This window comes from Periplaneta americana, chromosome 7 (assembly GCF_040183065.1).
Source record: "Periplaneta americana isolate PAMFEO1 chromosome 7, P.americana_PAMFEO1_priV1, whole genome shotgun sequence".
NCBI classification, from domain to species: domain Eukaryota; kingdom Metazoa; phylum Arthropoda; class Insecta; order Blattodea; family Blattidae; genus Periplaneta; species Periplaneta americana.
The window spans coordinates 188,048,895-188,069,271 of record NC_091123.1 but is presented as its reverse complement, the minus strand read 5'-3'; the positions used below and the strand labels follow the sequence as shown (position 1 = coordinate 188,069,271).

At 33.5% G+C, this 20,377-nt stretch overlaps 1 protein-coding gene across 3 annotated transcripts in view; it reads right to left on the bottom strand.

The window, feature by feature from the left end:
* The window catches only part of LOC138702635 (alanine aminotransferase 2), a 62,487-nt gene extending 42,374 nt beyond the window's left edge, over positions 1 to 20,113 (bottom strand). The window contains exon 1 of one of the 3 annotated variants that reach the window (XM_069829959.1): positions 19,958 to 20,113. Coding sequence is in view for 1 of the 3 variants with exons in the window: in XM_069829958.1 (XP_069686059.1) it covers positions 19,749 to 19,786 (38 nt within the window). In the remaining 2 variants the exon portion in view is untranslated. Of the gene's footprint in view, positions 1 to 19,748; positions 19,887 to 19,957 lie in introns of those variants that run through there. The other 2 variants (XM_069829957.1, XM_069829958.1) reach the window with 2 other exon arrangements.
* Positions 20,114 to 20,377: the final 264 nt, after the last annotated feature.

The window sequence follows — 20,377 nt, the reverse complement described above, 5'->3', positions numbered from 1 at the left end:
ATGTTAATAAATACAATACAATACAATATTATTAGTTCAAATAGAATGATTGATGTAAAATATTTATATTTTGAGGTACCGGCAACTTTGTTTTGAGCACAGTGCAAATCTATACTCTTCTCAGAAAGCATGAATTTTATACAAACTTACCGGTACTTATTTTTTGTGAATACTTATTTTAGATTAATCATCATCATCATCATCCTTCACGAATTAGGCCTCTGTAGACCTGTTTCGGCCCCATCTAGCAGTCTTCTTAACGGTCTTTTTTAGATTAATATAAACTACAATATATATATATATATATATATATATATATATATATATATATATATATATATATAAGTAAAATTTTTTACTTCAGCAAGTTAAGTAAAAGTGAACGAACAAGCACCGAAATTAATAAATAAGTTATTGTTCTTGGAATATAACAATAATAAAAAATATAGATTTTAAGAATATAAATTTTGTTTTATTTTCATACCGTACTCGATATTACTAAAAGCATTTTTCTTTTGGTAAAGAAACAATATATTTAAAATGTTCTCATACTTTTCATAGAGAGTTGTGCAAGTACTTTAATGTATATCTTGATTACACATTTTTATCACTAAAAATTTGGTAAATTTGTTATATAAATAACTTTTCAGTTTTAAATGAAACTATGGTGGTAATTTATCTTAGTTGATGTCTAGGCTTAGTTTCAATCTGAAGATGGTCGACATCAAGCCGAAATTGGTCGTAATTTACCATCATAGTTTCAATTAAAAAATCTAAAAAATCATTGGTTCTAATATGAAAATCCTATTTATTATCAAATTTGTTTCTAAATTTCCGGTAGCCTCAGGCTTCGGACTCCTCTTCCGTCAAAAAAAATTAATGCAGTATTTCCACTTCTAGTCAAAAACTTAGACCTAACTGCAAGCACCAATACTCTAAATTGATTGCATCTTTTTAATAAACACAGAGAACATGTAAGGGCAATGAGCCTAACGAAAATGCAGTGTTGTTATACGAGTAACATTCATTCTTGGAGATTTATCTCCCCCCTTTTAGGAACAGCGTGCATCTGTGCCTTGTTCCATGTACAGTTTCACGCGAAATCCTGTTCCTGTATTCTGATCATGAATGTTCAGTAAGCCTAACAAATATCTTATAAGCAAGTAACAGTCGTTGCTAATGATGATGATGATGATTATGATTATTATCATTATTATTAGCCTATTATTACTATTGTCTTTATGATTATGAACAGAATTTATTACAAGAAAAGTATTTAATTGATCTTCTAACCCCCTCCCAGTTCTCTGAAGAAATATATTCACAAAATTGATTGTGAGGGTGTTATTTGGCGCTAATAATAATAATAATAATAATAATAATAATAATAATAATAATAATACTAAACTGCCCCCCATTGAGGGTAGCCCTTACGGACTCATTATATCCTCAAAAAAATTATTATACATATGTAAACATAGATATTAAATTTTAAAGAAGGGAAACAAAGAAAAGGGCGTGAAAAATTACAATTGCTATTAATGTGGCACCATGTGATTAATTAGGATTTGGCAGGATTTTTTTAACATAATTATCACAATGTCATCCCTCACAGATGTTGGCAGATCAAACTGCCGTCGAAATTCTTCGAAAAAAGCTGGTATAGTCCCTCGAGCACCTATGAGCAAGCCGAATACCTTCTTCTCAAGGTGGGCCTCGGCTGACTGATGACATTCTACTTCAAAACGTATCGTGGGGTCCACAATGATGCCCTATTAACATACTATTATTGTACTGTAATAATTTCTGTTCCGCAATACGTAGTAGCCCTATATCAATGTACCGTATTTTGCTGATTATGTATGACATACCGGCACTGTACATTTAAATCTTCTCTCCTCTATAAGTGAACTGTTCCCATTTATAGAAAGTAGACAATAACATCAAGAAACATATCCTTAATAATTATTTTTATACACGGTTAAATTTGAGAGGAGAATTAGGACCAAGCCAATGACGCGAGATGTTTTGCCACCAGTAAAACAAGCGTAGGTACTACTTGTGATCATCGTCTCTAATGCCGCGTCATAATACGTGTCTATGACAACATTTTTGCTTGCATAATTTGTCGATTATGTAATGTTGTTTTCTAAAGAGGGATAAACTGCAAACCATTGCACGCATGAAGGCATTTGTTATTTATTGATTGCATTTAGAGTGACTCTTGACCGGATACCATTCATCAGCAGTTAGCTACGATTACAGCAATTTAACAAGTGGTATTTTGAGCCGTTATCTTATCATTTAATACCACGAACTTTTTGCAAAAGTTTGTCTAGCGGTCGTTCAGACAAACTGAAAGCTTAAATCTTGTGTCGTGTGACCTCAACCAATCGCACACTGATTATGAAACCGGTTTCACAGTCCTGCTAGATGAAAAAACAACTTAACAAAACTGGCTTTGATTCAGGAATTCTGGAGTCATAATAAGAGCCGCATATTTGCGCTACTTATTATTCAAGGACAGTTTTGACAGATTCTTTTTATTAACTCTACTCAGCGAAGAAATAGAAATCTACACAGACAGCAAAATAAATATCAAAATAAATAACTGTATATCCGAAAGAAAATTAGTTAATAATGGAGTTCGACAAGGTTGTCCACTATCACCAACTTTATTTAATATTTATATAAATGAAATTATTTTAAAATGGAACCAAATCTACACATCAGGAATCAAAATAACCAGTGCTCTAACATTAAATACCTTACTCTATGCCGATGATCAAGTCATAATTTGCAATTCAGAGGATAATTTACAAAGAGGATTGTATACATTAAATAAAATATTAAAAGATTTTGGGATGGAAATTTCAGCACAAAAATCAAAAGTAATGTCATTTTTAGGACAAGACCCAGTCAGAAGCAAGATAATACACAATAATCAATGCCTCGAACACGTACAAAATTTCAATTATCTGGGTTGTGAAATATCTTATCAAAATGAAAAAGATGTGAACAAGAAAATTACCAAATTTACACAAATTCTAGGAATAATAAACAATACATTAAAAGCTAAATTAGTACAAAAATCTACAAGAATAAAAATATATAATACACTAGCATTACCCTCTCTTTTATACGGAAGCGAGATTTGGACATTAAAGAAAAAAGACATGAACAGAATCAAAGCAATGGAAATGAAATTTTTCAGGAGGACAGCAGGATATACTCTTTTAGACTGAAAAGGAATGAAGAAATTTTAGAACAATTAGAAGTAGAGTCAGTAGAAAAAAAAAATCAGCAGATACAAATTAAATTGGCTAGATCATGTTAAGAAGAATGGAAAATTCAAGAATCCCAAAAATTATGATGCAGTATAAACCTAGAGGACATCGTCGACCAGAAGACCTTTTATAAGATTGCTAGATGGGGCCGAAACAGGTCTACAGAGGCCTAATTCGTGAAGGATGATGATGTATGTATGTATTTAATCACACTGCAATGGGTATATACCCGGTGGCAGTGGTAACTAATTACACTCAATAATGACAATAATAAACTTATTAATTAAAAATACAGTTAATAATAATACCAATAATTAATACTAATAATAATAATAATAATAATAATAATAATAATAATAATAATAATAGGGAATATCCTAATTTAAATGAAGCACGATCATTAAAGTAACATTTAAAATAAATCTAATTTGTATCTTAAACCTAAGTTCGAACTAAAACCCACTAGTGTATGTTCATATCTGCACAAGTACCTTTCAACATTACACTCATTTCGCTGTCAACTCACTCACTGCACTGGAACTACGACACATTTCACTGATTCTATCCTGATTTCACTAACACTTCAAAAACATTTCACTGTTCAAATACTTTGCACTGCCACTATAACCTATAAAGCTTCACTGACAGGAACACGTTTCACTTACACAGCACACTTCACTGACACAACATAATTCTTCACTGATACAACACTTCAATAACAAAGTATCATTTACACCCTTTACATATTGTGTATAATTACCGTCTATAGTAAAGTCCTTAAGCCTATTTTTAAATACGTTTTTGGTTTTTGGTAAAGCCTTTAGTAAATCTGCAGGTAAAGCATTCCAGTCCCTGATAGTACGATTGAGAAAAGAAAACTTTCCAGTGTCCGTCCTCTGTCTTCTTTCCCTCAATTTATATGAGTGGTCGTTCCTTGAAGAGTAATTTGGCGGCTGCAACCTATTTTTTATTTCTCTCCAGGCAGGCTCACCTCTGTATGTTTTGAACATTGCGCGTAATCGAATTCGCGTTCTCCTGTCCGTGAGCGTGTCCCATTTTAATGGTGAATTTTTCCGACAACACTTGAGAGCCCGTTGATGATGATGATGATGATGATGATGATGATGATGATGACTCAGCGAAGTCTAAGAATGAATAATTTTATTACATTTTCTTTTTTTATTAGACGTGCCAAATCTCCGATGGAAAATACAAACTACGTATGTACAATGTATGCTACTTCAAAAGGGAGTTCACACCAGCACCCTATTAAAATAGTGAACTTTTCGAGAAGTCGTAAGTCGTAAATGTCTGCCAGTGTAGTTGGAAACAACATTTTAGCTTAAAATAAACTAGCCTGAGTCTGCAATTTTCGCAAATAACCCTGATCCATTTTTCAATAAGACACCGTAAAACAGAAATTATTGTGTCAGTTCCCTTTCGACTAGAAGAACGCCAGAGTGCGCGTCACAAAGAGAATGCAAAATTGGTGTTATTATTTATTCTGCTTGTCCGTTTTTGAAATGCATCAAAACTAACAGCTCACTTTCAACCAGTAGCAACTTAGCCCCCAAACTGAGGAAACCGTTATCTCTGTAAGGAAAATAGCGATTATATATATTATATATATACAGTGTGTTCAAAAGTTACGCATAATTGCAATTAATAAAATTGGCTGAGGGACTTTGGAACAAAAAGCTCAGAATAGCAAACCTTACATTTAGAAAGGAATATTTTTGTGAAAACAAAATATTTTTGCGACTCTTGTTGTACGATTTAGGAGATCATCGAAAACATTTTAAAAGGTTTCCTACGTAGTTTTTAAATGCCATTTATGAATAGTAATATGCGTTACAAGAGCGGTATGTTGTAGTTTTCATGTTCCAGGAAAAGTTTGAAAAAGCGAAACGTAGTTGAGCTTTTTTAATTTCCGAAAATTGAAAGAAAACATACCGCTTGTGTATCGTGCATTATTTTGTGCGAAGATCGTTTATTACATACCTGAAAGAGGAATTTCTAATTAGTTGCAATGAAATCTCCATCTTGGTTTCTGTTCAATGACGGCAAATTTGCAAAACAAAAATATCTATCTTCAACATTGTTGCTTTAAAATGTTTTCAGTGTTTACTATACTCCAGCAGGCCGTGAAATACGTCTGTCTTTTTTTCCCCCCAGTCTACAAATGCGAACTTAAAACAAACGATAAGGTTATGTAATGATATATTTTTCATTTTAATATTTTAACAATATTATTTATATAACATATTGCAGTAATAACATCTGCAAGTTTGTTGATTTCTTTTCACGGCTTCCTTAATGTTACTTGCATCACGAATGCAGTAACTTTAGTGGAGTTGTAGAGTTTACTTAATTTTTGCAAATATTTAAAAACAATAATCAACAGTGCAATTTAGATGAAATTGCAGTGGTAAGTTTCCAATTGATAATTATCGTCTCTAAAAATAATATGTTAAAAGCCTAAAGCAGTAAAATCAATATGTCACTTAAGCGGTAAGAAGAGGGAAATTGTTATGTGTGTTAGGTTGGGAATCCCCGGAATACTGAATGTGGAATTTTAGACTTTCCGCGGATTGGTTTTGTGCGGAAACCAAGCAAATACGCACGATCTCGCACAAAGTATTTTTAATCTAATATTTAATTTGATGTGTACAGAAGCACTATGATTAAGGTTACTATGGCAACAGTTTTGTTGTTGATAGGCATGTAACTGTATGTTTAAATCTACACACACATACATATAACATAATTAACTCTAAGTGAAGAGTAATAACAACAGTGATACGAAAAAGTATTTCATTTAACGACGCTTTCAGCTGCAGAGGTTATTCGGCGTCGGAATTTCAACGTGGACAAGAAACAGTCGACAAAGTTTTGCCTGGAACACTCTATCAGAGACAGGGTTCTTTCACATGCCGTAAATCTACGACATTGGTCGCCCAGCGTTGCTTCTCTCCCGAAGGAAGCCGTACTAAGGATTTTATTGCCCTCTCATGAGTCTGAAAACGAGAACCTCGGATCGAACGGCAAGTACGATATCCGCTAAACCACACCGGGTGACTGATATGTTCTTTATAATAATTATTTACTGTAAGTAATATCATTAATTTAGGGAGTTAGCCTATTCTTTGAGATATTTCAATCAAAAGAGTTTGCTCGTTTATGCTACCTTTCCGAGATAAAATTGTTTAATATATGAAACATTTGATAGCCTGTTTTGGGAAAACTATTGATTTAATTCCGAATATGCTCAGTCAATTTAAGAGATCAGAGTATTATGGTAATAAGTGATTGAAAGAATTTTAATGTTGTCCTTCAAACGTACAGAAATTTGATCCGAACAAATGTAACATTTTAAAATTCCTTTTCAGAACCAAAGTTAACATTTGTTCGGATCAACTAAAAACTAAAATTATCAATCATTTATTATCATAATACACTGATATCTTAAATTGACTGAGCATATAAGAAATTAAATCAATGGCTTTTCCAAACACGCTATGAAATATTTTATATAAAACAATTTTTATCTCAAAATGAAGAAAAAACGAGGAAAATTGTATTAAACTTTTTTTTTGTTTGAAATATCTCAAAGATTAATCTCCTGAAATTAGTAACATTACTTAGGTTCATCCTGTATAGGGGGAGACGGGTAGTATCGGAATCGGGTAATATCGGACAGTGAGTTTCTTTCATCTACCACCATATGGTAGTACCTGAATGGGATGGTTACGTTTCTCTATGCGACATCACAGAAACTTAACCATGTCAATCAGATACTATCATCGTGTGGTAGATGAAAGAAACTCACTGCCCGATATTACCCGATGTCCGATACTACCCGACTCTCCCCTATATTTTTTTTCACTCCTCACACCCTATCGAGATTCTTTATGTCCTTCTACATTTCGGACAATTTAATCTTACCTACGAGATTAACTAGAGAACTAGACAGATAAGCAATGGGCCAATACACCCGAACCTATCGACACAATAACTGACATTACTTTGACAACGGACAGACGTCATCACGTCTTAGGCAGGATTAGGACTTACGAACACGACTTTTGATGCAATGTAAAATCTATGCGCTCTTCGTTGCGTCGTGCTGACAGGATAACAGTCTACAATGGAAAATTACCGATGTGCGCGTTGTTTACCATTATGCGTCCTTAACGATGTTTCAATGAACCGGCAATCATCGCCAGTGAGAAGGCAACGTAATCACCTAGAACAATGTTTCTCAATATTTGGCCTTTTTTTTAGTTTTGGTTATTTTACGATGCTTTAATTGCTGGAGTCTTCCTCAACTTTAAAACCACGAGCCGCGACTGGTTAAATGCTTCTTCAAATGTATTTCATGACAGATGCCAACAAATCGTTCGTTGGCTTGCAAAGACAAGTGAGTACAGGAAACTAGCCACCCAGTACCTATTCCCATCCTATTCGATATTACAACATTTAAAATAAGATTTCTTAACACGTATTTGAAATGATTTTCGCTCGTCGAACCAATTCCATTTGAATTAGGAAGTGTAGAAAACGCCCTAACTGAAGATGTAGCCTGCACATGAGGGTGATATGGGGATAGTGAACTGGACTATCCTGAAGCTCCACGTAGGCCTACAAACAAAATAACAAATTTCTAAAGCAAACTTAGTGTTTTTGAGATGTCAAGTACAATTTGAGCCAATTGCTGTATCGCTTTCTAAAACAATATTTACTTGACCTTTTGCATCCTCCTTCTTCTACACCTCCCTTAAATAAATTGACCTACATAAAGCACCCCCAGTTTTATCGATCTGCCCTCACAATCATGTGAACTTCTCACGGCTATGGCTCATCTCTCAACGGACAGAAGCCAACAGGACGAGGTACCCCTACGTTATTTTCAGACTTCTTTATTCCGTGGTATAATATTTTATTGAAACAGATTAAATAAATGTATTCAACCTTAACAATTAGCAATAATTTAGTTGTATAATTTTGTACAATACCACAAAGAACACGTTGACTACACTCCTTCACAAAGTATAAGCAATGTCAAACACTGTAAGAAAAAAACAACACGTTGGAATATGATGAATGCAAAGTAAATACAATTCTGAAACTCAATTGCTCTCAAACTGGACACAGATTTTAACACAACTAACAGAAGCACAGAATGGCAAAATATGCTAACTTCCACTACCTATCTTCATCTGTTATTTATACGAAGTAAGTTAAAGATAAGTAAATGATTTGCCAATACGCATAATAACATACAGCGCGATAACGCTGACGTGTCTGTCCGATCGTGGGGAATCGTATTACGCAAAGCTATGCACATACTTTATTGATATAAACTAACTACATTGGCTGAATGGTATCAGTGAATACCGAACTTCCTATTTTTATGAAACAGATATTGAATTTATTACTTTTATGATACTTGAAATTATCACCAAATAAACCCTCTATCCTTAGAAGAGTTACGAAACCAATACTTAGCAAATGGATTGGATTCAGAACACTTACACTGCAGATTTAAGATTTTCACGACATAGTGCGATATGTTTTGGTGTTTGGTCCTTGTCATAGACGGTGAAATATTCAACGATTCGATGCTACAATGTAACGGCTCTATATTCAATTCAATTCAATTCAATTCAATTTATTAAGCCATTAAACATACAGTGATAGGCTTCGTCACAATACAGAAGAGAGGAAAAAAACATACATTTGAAAATACACATATAATTGAAAACAGTAAAGTTTATTGATTAAAGTTCACGTTAACACTTTGTTTGTTAAAACCATAAAATTACTTAGTCATACGTTAAAAAGTGTTAAAATTTTTAAAAAGGTATATACCTTCGACAGACGGCCCGTTTCGACGTGATGTCACGTCTTCTTCAGTGTTAGTAAAGTTTAATTAGAATGAAAACACAAAACATTTTGAAACTCTAAAATTAATGAAAACACTTCACTCTTAATGTAATAATTGTAACTAAATGTAAATAGCTTTATTTATTAAAAAATAATTTCGTATGAATTTATGTTAAGAAACTCATCTACAGAGTAGAAAGGATTAATAAAAAGCCAATTATAAAATCTAGCTTTGAAACTATTGGTTGGTAACTTATAATATTGACTGGGAAGCTTATTATATAATTTCATTCCCATGACAGAAAAATTTGTACTAGTTTTATGTAATCTACAGTATGGGATATTAATTTGTTCACTATTTCTAATTTCATGATCATGTATATTGGCTACTAATGAGTAATTGTCTATATTTTGTCGAGTGTAAAGGACTATTGGATCAAGGCACATTCTGTTAGAGAAAAGCTATTTGTAACTAATCCAACAGATGGGTTCTCTTATTCTACTAAAGAAAAACTCTTACTAATCACTCCATCAGTTTCCTTATTCTGCTAGAAAAATGTTCTTGGTAACCAATTCAACAGATTAATAATTAATATTTGAGGAGAAAATTCGCTCCGGAGTCGGGGATCGAACCCGGGCCCTTGGTTCTACGTAACTTTTTTTATCTGCCCCCATGAGAATGTTAGCTTGTAAGTTGTTGCGAATCTTGACGTAGATCTTTTCCAAGGGAACGTCATAAACCATAACTGCATTTCACGATTGAGTGCAGTATTATATTCATGAATATAATTTGATTTTTTATTAACCGGTAATTTAACGACGCTGTACCAAATGAGTAATTATGTAGCTTAGACGGGATTTGTAACAGCGAGATCGTATTTTAGTGAGTTGAGTTAGAGGATTCATGGAATTATCTTATATTCTTCTTAAAGCTAGGGAAGATGTCGAAAGTGGTATTAGCAGTATCGATAGTAATTAGTAGTAATATTAGTAATACATAATAAAACAGTAGTACCTACTAGTACTATTAGTAGCAGTATTAGTCATGTGTAATAGCACTGTTAGTGGCAGTACTAGAAGTAAGTCTCAGCTCATCTCGCCAAAAAAAAAAATGCATCTCTTGACTTATTCCACATCTTAAAGCTGATGTAAGATCTATGGAATACAAAAAATAAATGAAACAGTAATAGTTGTGAGCAGAGTACTGTCATAGCTATAGTAGTAATATAAGTTACTTTAGTAATGCTAGCACAATATTGTAGTAATGTTAACAGTAATTAGTAGTAGTAGTAGTAGTAGTACTAATATTACTACCGGTAGTAGTCCTCTATTCCTGTTGACATTTTTAATGTTTATTTATGAACAAGTAAATAAAAAAATAGAACTTCTTTGTTATACATTGTCTTAAAATATGATATTATTTCAGTTCAGATACAAGACAAAAAAAATTATGGCTACCACAGCGAGTATATTGACCCACGCATTCTAATTATAGACCAAATAAATGTCGTTCGAACACCACGGACTCTACAGTTCAGTGAACAGGAAATAATGCAAAAATCTCTTTTGTAAGACTGGAAACGGGTGCCTCCTAAACAAACTCACTCCACATAGTGATGGGCAAGGTAAATTAAAGTGTCGCTTCTTTCTATCCTTTTTAATTACTTTTTGCCGGAAGATGTACGAACTACACATTAATACATTTTTAATTCTTGTTGCGGAATCGTTTAAAATCAACATAATTATAGCATATCTTTTGGGTTACTGAACATTTTCGAAGCCATTACAGAAGCAAAAAAATAATAAGGCAAAAAATTCAATCAAACAAAAATTGCTATTTAAATTTTGATGTCGATTACATATAAAAATACCAGGATTTAAATTATTTTAATTTCTTTAAGAATATTGTTTAGATAAGGAATGTGACATCATAATAAATGCAATGCCACTTAAGCGTTAAATTCTTACAAGACATATCACGAACAGTTTGATAACAATTATAAATAAGTAGCATACCGTACCTATATAAAAATAAATATTTGGATGAATAAAACATATTGCCAGTAGCCTATGTAAATATTATAAATCAATAATTGAATAAATAAATAAATAAATAAATATAATGTACAGGCTTGTAAATAATAAATATATACATATTATATAATTGAATAGATGAATGCAAAATTAAATATATGAATAAATAAATACAGATATAGCCTAAATATAGAAACAAAAAACTAGCTAGTAAACAAACAAACAAATAGCGGAACATGCATGAGTAAGCTTAGTCACTGATCTACAGGTTCAGGAATACGAAAGTCAGAGAATCGAAGCGGCAGCGTACGTCGGCAACTAGTTCACACTCAAGGTCGGTCATTGTAGATCAGTATTACACACTGCTCCTTGTAGTGTACCGTGACATACATCATGGGCTGCTTACAGGAAAAACAGAACTTGGCAAGTCTCAATGCTTTCGTATAACTGTACTTACCAACTTTTTCCAGTAAGCCGTCGAAATGTAAGGTCGCAATTTTCCGTAGCGATGGTGCGTTCAAATTGAAACAGTTCTGAATTCATAAGCAATGTGGCATTAAAATCGCCATCATTTTCATCTTCTACATATAGGCTATATATTAGCCTTTGATAGTTCAGGATTAATTGATTGATTAATCGATTGATTGAGGGCTAAATCCTAGCACTTCGACCGTTTAGGCTCGTTGTACGCCCTGTATGTGATGATCGTCTAATGTCCGAATGATGGCACGGGTGACCAGCGTATAGGGAATTACAATTAGTATGGACACTTCGCGTCGGTACCTTTGATGTAGCAGGACTGATTTCAATGACCTTCAAATTAGCTTGAGCGTGAGATTCTGCTTTCTCCCTAGAGTTGGCGCTGACATCACACCAGCTAGCAGTCGACACAGCGGAAATATAACACATATAATTAATACATCTAGGTACATTATGTACTCAAATAAAGTAAATTGGATCCATAAAATAATAAATCCGTCATTAACTGTAATGTCTAGACTCTAGAGTTCCTTTATAATGAGAGTTGAGACGTTGACCCCATCAACAATTAAAATAATACGTAATGATTTGATAGCGCTGAAAATGGAAAAAAAAACAAAACTCCTATGAGAAGTAATACCATATGCCTATACTTATTTTGTATACAAATATTAAACGAATTTGATACATAATTTTATAATGTATTATATTATAATTTATTAAATATAATTACAACTAATTTATCACTGAGAAATAAGGAAAAGCTGTTAACTTGAATTTATTTGAAGCAAAGCGTTACTGGATTATGCAATAAGGTAGGCGATGTTTGGATCCTGTGTCTCAACTCTTACATTCAATTATTATCGGTGAACTCTTAGCGTGTGCTCGATTACACTAACCTCTAGCGCTTGAAAGTGGATTGTTGGTAAAATGAAAGAAATAAACGGCAGTACACCACGAGAACCCCTCTGCAACGTCTGTTTTATCCACCAAAAATTCTAGCCAGACCTAACCGGGGATTGAACTCAAGCCACCTGGATGGAAGGCCAGCGCGCTAGCACTGTAACGGAATTCAAGATACTATTTTAACTATGTATTTCTTTTATTTTTAAAATACTGTGTGTAGGTGTATGACTTCGAATGCCAATCTGAGTAAATAGTGTTTGTCGAATTTTATTAGAGCTATTTCAATATTTACTTGTTATCCAGAAATATTAATTGATTTTAACCGAACGTAGATCCGTTCAATAAATTGTCATACGTGAAGTATCGTTCAGCTTGCGTTTTAGAAACACTTTTTAATGAAAATAGGAGTGAAGATAAATTTTATGAGCAACATATTATAAAACATCACTCCTAATAAAAATAATGTACAAGATATCCACGAAACGTAAAAAATACTGACCAATAAGGGGCAGGTGGAAGGACAGAGCTCGGACAGATAGACAGTCAGGACGGGGTCGGCACCAAGCTCCGAGCGACTTTTATCCCCGGGGAAGGCCCCGTACTCAATTTGACAGGAGGCTGAGTGGACCCCGGCAACGAGAAAAATCCAGCCACCATCCAAGATCGAACATAGGATCTTCCAGTACACACAGTACCTGCAACCGTTACTCTATCGACTGAGTTATCCGTACATCTTCTCTACGGAAGAAGGAACGTGAAAACAAATCACTGTTCAAAATAGCTAATTTCTGATTCTATAATGATTCCGTCATTTCATCAATGCAGTTGCAAACATCGTTAAAACTTCAAATATACACCAATATACAGGGACATCATTTTATTTTTACTTCAATTTTTATTGTACCTGAGTTTTTGAATGTACTTCACTCCCACCCCTTCTACTAATGAAGTTCAACCGTCCTCCACACAGATCCAAGACCGCATATACAGTCATAGTAGCCTTACGGTCATAGTGAACAGTACGTTCCAAAATATGTTCGTGTTTTCCAGTGACGAAAGAGCTTTCTATATTGAATCATTTTCGCACAGGTACTGTCGTCCATTTGCCTACGTCGTATCCCGGTTTCCCCCACCAGCTTTTATTCGCCAGCTAGTGGCTGGGCTGTCTTAGCTCTTTTCTGAGAACATTAATTTCTGTTAGGAATTGGACGTCTACGTAATATTATACAACTGTTTAAACTAACTTAAATAAAAGGGCCTCGTTAAGTAATTAACTGTCACGTGATTTCCTACCTACGACATAACCACTTGGACGGACAGTAGATAGTATGTCTGAGTAATTTTATCTTTTCGGATCGGGCAGAAGTGAAGATTGAATTTACAGTACGTAAGGTACTCTTTTATAGAGTAGGTACAGAATTATTTCAACATGGGTTACTGGTACGAAGGACGAAACTGGTAATTGGAATTAGGTACAATAGTCTATAGCGCGATAATATGCACATTAGAACTGAAGCCTGTATCGAAATAAACGGCCACCATTTTAAAAAATGTGTTTAAATATCCATATTATGATTATTTTTCAATTTAACTTAATTCTCTATATTGTACGCTAATGTGCTGTAGACAGTATAATATACACTGCATAATGAATACGTCCACATGGACAGCTCAGTTCGTGAGTAAAAACACTCATTGTTAATACTGTACTGTATTTTGATTAAACAAAAACCTAATGAAAATTATCAAACTCAAAATCGCGATATTTCCTAGTCTACGTAAATGGATGAACTACTTTTCTTCCCTCCTATACCTAGTAAAGCGATTTGTTTGTATATTGCGCCAGTATCATCGAACTCCAGTCGTGGAAGGGAGTAGCAAACGGCGTTGATCCAGAGCTATAGACAAGTTAATATTAAAAATGTTAGTAAAAATAAAATGATGTCCCTGTACATACTCAATAGATTATTAATAGAGAACTATATGAAAGTTGATCAGATCCCTTGTCAACTGAAAAAAAAAACCACTTCAGTAACATACAATAATATTGGAACTACAATTTCTTCCTCCATTTAGGCATATAGGCCTATATTACCAAAGGGATATTAATAGCTGCATCTTATTCATGATAAACATTTAACGCAATAAACTTTCCATTCAATTCACAGAAAGACTGTTAAAGGTAACAAGACGTTGCATTTCGTCACGACAGAGCTTTAATTGAAGGAATTAACGTTCACGGTTCACTTTTCTTTCATCTTTAAGCATTCAAGCGATGCATGAAAGATTGATATTTAATATTAATTGAACGCGAGTTTTAAACTTGATTCTTTCAATATTCTTCCCAGACTGAATACGTACGCGCATACATTACATTGGAATCCAGCCACGCGCTTTGAACAGTACTCGTCTAGTGCAACATGTGATCTAGTGTCCAACTAACAGTGTTCGTGATCTGTGGCAATAACAGTCGCCAAAAACTTCATTGGCAGTAGACTCATCTTATATTTTAACGTGGCTGCAATGTTAGCTCTTACAGAGGAATGTTTGTTTAGTCATAATTTACTACTGCAATAAAGAAAAGAAAGCGTAACAGATTTTTTTGGAACTATCATATTGCTTAAACTTCAGAATTCCTTATTGTTGAAAGTTAATTACAATGAAAAGTAAAGTTAACAATGCTACACGTTTCTTACGAAGTTCTTTAAACCTAGAAACCACACGTATCCAGTAATTATCCACATTTGTTATTATCTTTGGTCTGCGGGAGAAGGCACATAAGTAAAAAAAAAAAAATAATTTTTCAGGAGAGACTTTCTTTTTAATTTATTCTTAACTGAATATAACTAAGTTATAATAATGAAATTCATGTATGTTGGTTATTTCAATCCTGTAAAATTCTCACTCTTCCATCGCTATATGTATTGCAGTGTTTGTTATATACCAAAATGAATATAGATAATTTCCCTTTGAACTTGCATTTTCACGAACACCATACGAGAAGTTGTAACGATATAAGACTTGATTTATGCAGATACAAGACTACACAAAACAGTTTTTATTTTATGTCTCTGAAGTTTTATAATAGCTTACCAAATTCAACTAAAAATTTAAATTATGGTTCATTCAAATCGTTAATTAAAAGAAAATTGTATGAACACAGTTTGTATAGCATTAACGAATATTTTAACTTGGCAAATAATTTTGTATGATTTTATTTATATTGACGTTGCTATGCATAACGTACGTATGTCCAAGCAATAAAGTATCTATTTATCAAAGTAAGACCCTTTTCAATTTAAAATACAAGAAATTTTATTATTTCAAAAATTAGGAAAAAAACACTAGACTTATGTGATTAGGTACAACAGAAAAATCCACTTTTTTTACTTTTGTGCCTTTTTCCGCCGGCCAAAGAATTTTATAATCCAAGCTATTTCGTAAAGAGAAAACTCAAAAGTTAATTTCTGCTGTATGATATTTTGCTTTTAAGAGGAGAGGATGGTATTTTTTTTAACTTTTTTCCTATTTGTTGTAAAATATTAATCTTTTGTATGTAGAGAGCTCATAGCTGTAGCAACTCAACCAAATATAAATATTTTGAAAAAAAATATTTGGGGGCCCAAATTAAAAAAAAATTACCCAATGCAGGATTCTACTAAAACCGATATATCTAAACCGTTTTTAAAGATAGATTCAAACGGTTTTTTGTAATATATTTGAAAAAGTGTGTTCTACAAACTGTCTGTAACATAATTTTGATATTAGTCCCTACGTTTGTAAAATAAACAATTAAAATTTAATAACAATTTTCTGATTTCCTTTCTTGCAAACAAACGGACGCATTTCTAAAATGAAATCGATTAAAAAAATTCTGTTACAGAGAAACGTTTCCTAATAGTCTAAAGAATGTGTGTTATAAATTTCATGCATGTATCTTTAATAGTTCAGAAATTATATCCATTTTTGTCTGGCAATGTAGCAAAAAAATATGAAGTTACTGGAAACTGATAAGAGGGGGCGTGTGATTTAAAAATCCATAGCGCAGGAAGTTTAAAAATGGCGTCTCAACATCCGATAAGGGCACAAATACCTACGAAATGTTATGCAATGGATTCCACATATATCTAAGAGAATTTTAAAGAAAAACAATTTTTTTTATTTAATTTACCGGAAACAACAATAAAAGTGGGTGAGTGATTCAAGTTACTGGAAACCGATAAAAGGGGACGTGTGATTTAAAAATCCATAGCGCAGGAAATTTAAAAATGGCGACTCAATACCCGATAAGGGCTCAAATACCCACGAAATGTTATGCAATGCATTCCATATATATCTAAGAGAATTTTAAAGAAAAAAATTTTTTTTTATTTAATTTACCGGAAACAACAATAAAAGTGGGTGAGTGATTCAAGTTACTGGAAACCGATAAAAGGGGACGTGTGATTTAAAAATCCATAGCGCAGGAAATTTAAAAATGGCGACTCAATACCCGATAAGGGCACAAATACCCACGAAATGTTATGCAATGCATTCCACATATATCTAAGAGAATTTTAAAGAAAAAAAAATTTTTTTTTTTTGAAAATTTAATCTACCGGAAACAACAATAAAAGTGGGTGAGTGATTCAAGTTACTGGAAACCGATAAAAGGGGACGTGTGATTTAAAAATCCATAGCGCAGGAAATTTAAAAATGGCGACTCAATACCCGATAAGGGCTCAAATACCCACGAAATGTTATGCAATGCATTCCACATATATCTAAGAGAATTTTAAAGAAAAAAAAATTTTTTTTTTTTTTTGAAAATTTAATCTACCGGAAACAACAATAAAAGTGGGTGAGTGATTCAAGTTACTGGAAACCGATAAAAGGGGACGTGTGATTTAAAAATCCATAGCGCAGGAAATTTAAAAATGGCGACTCAATACCCGACAAGGGCACAAATACCCACAAAATGTTATGATATACATTCCACACATATCACAAAGTATTTTAAAGAATTTTTTTTTTAATTTATTAATTTTTCACCAAAACATACCATCCTCTCCCCTTAAAAATTGGAATTTTCTATTTTAAAAAAGTGCACTTCTAATAATGTATTTATGAATTAACAAGAAATATGTCACTGCACATAACAAACATCTTACATAAGCGTCGAATTTTTAAATTTCTTCTGTCGAAGACAATTACAACACGGATCGCGCCGCAGAGAAACAAATTAAATTGTAATCACGATTAAGCGCACAGCACAATTCTGACACACCCGCAGAAACTCGTTGCAACACATGACAGCTCTCACGCTGTTCCTTAGGAGGAGGAAATTAGTTGGAATCCAGGCTTCCTTGACAGTACCTCGAAAACGAGCTACACTATATTTTGTAAAATTCCCCACAGCTCCCTGTCGAAACACTCCAGCCATAGAACAGATGTCCGAAACGTCTGCCACGCGTTGTCGCAATGAACATAGACACACTTCCGCGACAGGTCCAAAACCTACACCGCGAGCACAAAGAAAGTGGTGGACCAATGTGTAAAAATAAACATAGCGGAGTAGTGGCTTCTTGGATAAAAAAAAAAGCCAGACTCCACAATCATGTGTGATATTAACCTCCAAATAGTTCTGTCCTTCGCAATAAGTCTCACTGCGACGTATTGCTATTTCTTTGTAAAATAGGCAGGCTACATTTTCGAGAATTTCTTTGTCCTAGCCAGAGCACGACTATTACCGGCAATGCATCATCAGAAAATTCGTTAGAATATTCTTTCATAGCTATCAGCATGAAATACGTGAAAATATCAGTGTCAAAACTAAACATAGACATCTATATATATAATTTTAACTGGTAATGGAAATGACGGGAAAACGGCTGAACGGATTTTTATAAATGACCCCCCATTTTGAAGCTTGGAACCGTAAATTTTTCAAAAAATAGTAGTTTTCAGTGAAATATCAATTTTCCTACATTATTTTCCTATTTTCCAAAATCCATCTTTCGTCAGTTTTGAGAACTAATTGCATTTCAGCACGGCGTGACTTCAGAATAAAACAAAACACACACTACAATAAACAATAGCTATTACACGAAGGCCATGACCTGTAGGATTGCTGACATATTTAGAGTTCAAATTCAATTGGTTATTAAAAACTTCAAGTGTCACTAAAAGTAATTTACAGGTCTGATTCTGCGGTGTGTAATTTTCTGAGTACAGCTCTGTATTGGATATTAAAATCTACAAAACTTGAGGTGGTTTCACTACATTATTATCATTAGAAATGAAATTTCATTATAGTTAATGCCATGATGTGACTATTTTTCATTAATTATACATATTAATGCTATACTGATCATATGAAAGTGAAACGTTTTGGGGTTATGTAAGTAGATGTAGAGAATATCTTAAATTAGATCTTCATTTTTATAATTTACTGAGTGGCGGCTATTATATATATATATATATATATATATGAAACTGCAAAACTTACGTAAGATAATAATATTGTTATTAAAAATAAAATATTTTTATAGTTATTAATCAAGTGGAGTTCGGTCTTTTTCATATACTTAATGGCGGTGTGGTGTAGATATTTATATGCGTCATTCTCTTCGGTATTGGCTTAAATAAGAGGCCTACAAAATTTTGTAGTCTCTCGATCACTTCAGCAATATCTCTTAGCAGAATAAAATGATTTTACCCTCTACACTTCAAGCTCTACATGCAGCAGCTATACCAAGATGCTATGGCTATTGTTCGAAAGCATAGCGAACCTGACTTTTATACAATCCACAATGACCTGAAATAGCTATTGCTTTACTCCCACTTGAAAAACCCACTGATCGCCCTGACATTGTTACTTGCGTTTTCGCGTTGAAACTCAAGATACATAGGATACATAGGTTCAAGAAAAAGTATTTGGCATAAAAACCATTCAGAGGAAGTATGTTTCATTATTATGGAAGCAAATACTGTAACTTTCAAAATGTCTGGTATTCTTCATTGAAAATAAATCTGAAACATTTTTATTTGAATGTCTAATGAACTTAGTTTGCAGCATTTGCTGCACAAGCCACTAGTTTTTATATGATAGAAAGTCTTCAAAGAACACTGAAACTATACATTCTCCACATGGTATCTACAATTAATAGTTTATACCTGGCGGTGAGAAGTGAGTTCGCAACCACATTAGACATTATTCCCACATGCAAACGTTATTCGACTGTCGTGCCGAGAAGCGGCGAGAGAAATTTTATTTTAAACAATTGCAAGCGCTTGTTATCAACACGGAATAGTTATCATTAAATAAACACAATGCTAATTAAACAAAAGAAATCGAATGTAATGGTTAAAACTATTTTCACAACCTGTTCCTCTTCTGCAATAAAACTGTCGATGCTAACTTGAACAATGCTGTTTAGAATTCGCTTCAATGTCGATGTAACACGAGTAACGATATGAAAGAACAACAGATTATCTCTGAAACAGATACCCTCTCTGCCAGCACTCTTAAAACTGAGATAATGCGTGTATCTGTAAGAGGAGGGTAGATTAAACTCAAGGCTGTTTACAATTATTGTTTGCTCTCCAAACGTGAAAATTACGTAACTCTGTGGAAACACGTGGTACAGAAACCGGACTTGAGAGACCTACTTTCTGTTAGCAACACGACTGGCTTTTTATGCGGTCCATGTCATAATGCACACCGGAGAGGAAATGCAGCGATTGTGCTACACACAGGGGTCGAGGGGCTGAGGCAAATAGCATTGGGAGTGCTTGAATCGTGG